Raw genomic sequence first — 5,146 nt, 5'->3', positions numbered from 1 at the left:
CTATATATATATATATATATATATATGCATATAGGTTCACAATTGTTATTAGCCGCCATTTCGGGAACATTTGGTGTATATCAGATATTACGAGTTACTTGTATAATAAGTTGCAAGTGATATTCAAAAAGTTACTAATAATATCCGTCAGTATATTAGTACAGATTATTATTAAGATCTGACATAATTTATTTTAAATTCTAATTGACATCCATATTTTTTTACTTGAACAATTTAATACATATTATGAACTGGAACTGAAATATTAAGACTTTATACAGACATGGTCTAAATGGTCCCTAGTTTTTGAACTATTAATCAGAGAGAGAGAGAGGGCAGCTAGCCAACGTCATCTGCCACCATAAGGGCTTTTTCCTGTCCTGTGAACCCAAATAATAAAATGTTTTGCCACTTTTATAGCTCCCCTACAGTGCTCATCGAGATAGCGCCTCCAATCTGGACTTTACGATACGTAGCCCTATACTCTAACAACCAGGCCACGTCCGAACCTTTGATATATGTATATAAATATATATTAGATGAGGACGTTATTTTTGATTGTAAGAAGATAGATTCCAAATTTAAGTAACCCCTTAAAAAGCTCTAACAACATACAAAATACATTAGCTCGTCAAAAATTTCCAAAGGGTTAAAAATAATTAGGTGTTACTAGGGGAAATTTATATAATATTACGTTCAACAGGAAATTGTCCCTGTAGGAAAAGACTGACGTCAGTTAAAAATAGCTAAAAAACTTTCTCATAACTTCCGATGTCTTTATATTAGCTGTTTGACTTCATGTGGCATACTCTATAGAGAAATCGAAGACTTTTGTCATTCGGGTTACAGACATTAGACCTGCTCCATGTATCTCAAGGGTTTTGAATTTTCATATTCATTTTGCATCCAAATATTCTCATTTGTTAGGTATTTTCAAGTGCTTTTTATTTTTCTAACGTTCTCGTATTAAACAAATAGGCAATATTTAAATCCAAAGAACAAAAATAATCATTTGAGAAATTCGAAATAAAAGAGTAATCTGTTACTTTTTTTCCTTGTAATCCAGTGAAATAAGTGTTCTCATCCATATTCACACAACAGCAATCAAAGCGCATAATAATACATCCAACTTAGCGTTGCCTAGATGATTGTATATTATGCAATAACTATTCAACATAAATTGAAACTCTAACTATTAATGTGCAATTTTATACATTTTCACAAATAAACATATTATTGGTTACTGAGGCAAAAGCGACTTTTTACAACAAAGTTGAATAACTTACGTAAGCTATCATGTATAATTTTGGTAAATACACATTACATATTGACTTACTTTTATTTTACTGTTACGTGCCATACTTTTTTATGAGTTATCAGAGTATTCCTTCAATTTTTTCGTAAATGTCACTTGCTTCTGGTAAAATGGTGCCTTGGTTAAAGGTTTTTTTGGTGCGATTAATATCAAAAGGTATAAGAAATCTCATAAAAATTGAGCAACAATTAAGAACAGTTTCCCAGAGATTCAAAGCTATTATTTCAGGCATTTCTTTCCATGTTTAGATCTATTGTGAAGAATATTTAATCAGTATATATATTTACAAATGTTTATATTAGAAAATATCACTCCATTTCTTTACATCAGGGAAAAGTCTCTATAATTATGGATGTTTTACAGCAGTATAATACTCGCATTTTATTCTTTTCATTGAAATATTTCCCTTTTAGCTCCAAACTATGGTAATGCTCATATAAGTATTGATAGCAGTAGCGTTTTCTGTAGCTGAACAATGTCTGTATTTTTTTTTCTTATGCAGGTTTATCAGGAGCTGGAAAGACTACAATATCTTTTGGAGTAGAAGATTATCTTTGCGCTCAGGGAATTCCAACCTATGCCCTAGACGGAGATAACGTTCGCCATGGTTTAAACAAAAACTTAGGTTTCAGCGCAGAAGATCGAGAGGAAAATATCCGCCGAGTGGCTGAAGTGGCTAAACTGTTTGCTGACAGTGGTGTAGTAGCTCTAACCAGTTTTATCAGTCCTTTTGCTAAGGTTTGGAAATGGAATATTCTTGAATTAAAAGCTGTAACCTTGAATGATGTAAAAAATGAATTTAACTGTACACAGAGAATAAAATTGCTATGTAGTTTTAAACTTAGAATGACCAGCACCGTTGAAATATGTGTTAATTATCAACATGAACAGAGTTTGTCAATATTAGTAATTTGAGCTAAGGCTAACATGAGCTTAGAAAGTTAAAATAAATCTTAAATATATGGGAGTACAAAAACGAGTTTTTTTGTTACGTTTGTTAATGTTGTTCTGATTAGTTTGTGGAACAAGCATGGCCATGATGATAACGTTTCGCAGTATGGATTCAAAGATTCATGGTTCGCGGCTCATTGCTGCATTTCCAGGTCTTATAATGATAAGAATGACAGTTATAAAAGTCCAAGTAATTTTTGAGACGAGGGACGCTCAGTGGGTAGCGTACCGAACAGTTGATATGCGGGCCCATTATTCGCGTCCCGTTACCACTATCTCCCTTCAAATAAATCAGTTCAAAATTACAAACAAACGTTTAAATTAACTGAAAAAAAAATGTAGGAATAAGTAACAACTTTTGATTTTGCGTAATTGATTTAAGGTGTCAATACAGTTAAAACACACTAAATAACAATGAACAGATGTAATCCTATAAATATTAATTTACAGATTTAACTTAAAGCACGTAAAAATTATTTCTTCCATCTTCAACTCAAGAAGTTTTGTTAAAATATGTTTTAAAGTATTATAAAATATCCTGTTAAAGATTTGTAGGAGTTCAGTTTTTAGATTTTTGCAGTTTTGAAAAAAATCGATCATTAGAATTTTATTTCCATACAACGGGAACATTTAGCTCTTGAACTCTGGTTCTAAAACAGTGACTGAAATTTTATTAACAGTTTTACAGCCGAAAGATTCGCATATAAAGCAAGATAAGTTTTATAATGTACGAATTTTATTTCCATACAACGGTAACATTTAGCTCTTGAACTCTGGTCCTAAAACAGTGACTGAAATTTTATTAACAGTTTTACAGCCGAAAGATTCGCATATAAAGCAAGATAAGTTTCATAATGTACGAATTTTATTTTATCCTCTCACTCAGTATATCATTTGCGCTGGTCAAAATCTTGAAGTCATTCACATTTGGTTTCTCATCACTTTTATTTTTGAAATACAGTTGATTCAGCACATCCACACTTAGATGTTATTCTATAAACAACATACTGTTGCTGTCAAGTAGCCTCGTCCACACCGAGCGCATGTAAACTGATACGCAGCATGTGGGCGTTTGAGGGTAACATTTCGTTCTTTAAATGAAAACGACTGATTAAGGCAGATATGAGGCTTCATGATAGATTTAGAATTAATGTGCGTATAAGTCGGCTGAAAGATACGTTTCAGTTCTTTCATTACGCAAACATATTTGTGGTAAAGTTACATACATCAGAAGTTTTGGTACGTCATATCTCACTGCTGGTGGTTTGTATAGTTTGCTGTGATAAGTCTTAACAGTACTACTGATAAGATGTATGGGAAGATCGTTCTTCTGTAACGTCACTTTCATGTTTTTTTTTTTTTTCTTAAATTGAAACCTAAGAATTAAGTCACCTGCCAAGAGATATACTTTCTAGATAGGATGTCGATTAGATTTCATTTATATGTAAACACTATAAAAAGCGTTGGATGAAAGTAGAGTTCAGTGTAGGCTTGTATATGTTAACAGGTTATGGTTGAAATGCATTTCAATCTGTGACAAATTCTGTTCTAAGGGCGGGACTAAGGAATTTATCACAGATTCAAGATTCTATTGTATCATATGACAAGTGACTTTTTGGGTTCCATAAAGAAATAGAAAACATGAAAATGGTGTTAAAAAAAGAATGATTTTCCCATCCATGCCATCAATAGCATTTTAAGAATTCTTTGTCTCTCAACAAACCACGACAGTGAGATATGATGTGCCAAAATTTCCATTGTATGTACCTTTAACATTCACAGGTTTGCACAGTGTAAAGAAACTTAAGCGTACTATTCAACCAACCTATATACAAATTGATTTTAAATTTATCATGGAGCCTCAAATATCTTTTAGTGAGTTGTTTTTATTACACAGAACGAATTCCAGTTCTCAAACGCTTACATCTGGTGTATCAGTTTACATATTTTCTGTGTGGACGAGCTACAAGGCATTAACAGTTCATTCTTTACCCTTTTAAATGTAATAACAAGTACAGAATTAGTCACAGACTCAAAATGCGCCTCAACAATAACTGTTACCTTAAGATCTTGACCAGCGCAAGTGATATAATAAATGAGGATAAAATAAGCTTTGTACAATACTAAAGTTCAACCTGTATGATATGTGGCTCCTCTTCAAGGAATAGCAGGATTAACAGTCACATTTATAACCTATAACCTTACAGCTAAAACTGAATATCATGTTTAGCTCAAACCTTGGATATTCCTATCTACAGCATGACACACTAACCAGTAGTCCAAGGCTGGCCCTGGTGAGGTTAGGAGTATAAGAACTATCAAAAATGAGTCGGGTGATTTTGTAGCTCCAGCCTTGGACCTTCCCATCTACAGCGTGACACACTGACCAGTAGCCCATGGCTAGCCCTGGTGAGGTTAGGAGTATAAGAACTGTCAAAAATGAATCTTTAGTCCAGTAATACGGAACAAGAAAAAAAAGAATAAAAAACACCAACAATACCTGAGAAGTGTAAATAAAAGTATCGATTTTTTTGAAATGGAACATGAATGGGATTTATATTATTTTTTGTATATTATCTATTATTTCTTATTTTGTTAATTTAAACAATAAATATATTACTAGATGTTCATTTAGTTGACTTCCCAAACATCCTGATTCAATGATTTAAAACTATTTAATTTGGAATATATCATCCCCCCAGTTTAGACGTTATTGCAGCATTGCATTGCTTATATTCTTTCAACTAGATTATTATATTTTATTCTTGTAGATTATTGTTAATTTTTTAATTTCAGGATCGAGAACAGGCACGTATCATACACAAAGAGTTAAGTCTTCCATTTTACGAATGTTTTGTTGACTACTCCAATCGAAATATG

The 5,146-nt window shown here is 32.4% G+C and overlaps 1 protein-coding gene across 1 annotated transcript in view; it reads left to right on the top strand.

The window, feature by feature from the left end:
• The window catches only part of LOC106468673 (bifunctional 3'-phosphoadenosine 5'-phosphosulfate synthase-like), a 27,999-nt gene that overhangs the window by 7,409 nt on the left and 15,444 nt on the right, over window positions 1-5,146 (top strand). The window contains exons 3-4 of the mRNA XM_022397671.1: window positions 1,818-2,053; window positions 5,063-5,117. Of these exons, the coding sequence (XP_022253379.1) occupies window positions 1,818-2,053; window positions 5,063-5,117 (291 nt within the window). The remainder of the gene's footprint in view (window positions 1-1,817; window positions 2,054-5,062; window positions 5,118-5,146) is intronic.

Source organism: Limulus polyphemus, unplaced genomic scaffold (assembly GCF_000517525.1).
Source record: "Limulus polyphemus unplaced genomic scaffold, Limulus_polyphemus-2.1.2 Scaffold90, whole genome shotgun sequence".
NCBI classification, from domain to species: domain Eukaryota; kingdom Metazoa; phylum Arthropoda; class Merostomata; order Xiphosura; family Limulidae; genus Limulus; species Limulus polyphemus.
The sequence above is the reverse complement of the archived record's forward strand: the minus strand, read 5'-3'. Positions and strand labels throughout refer to the sequence as shown.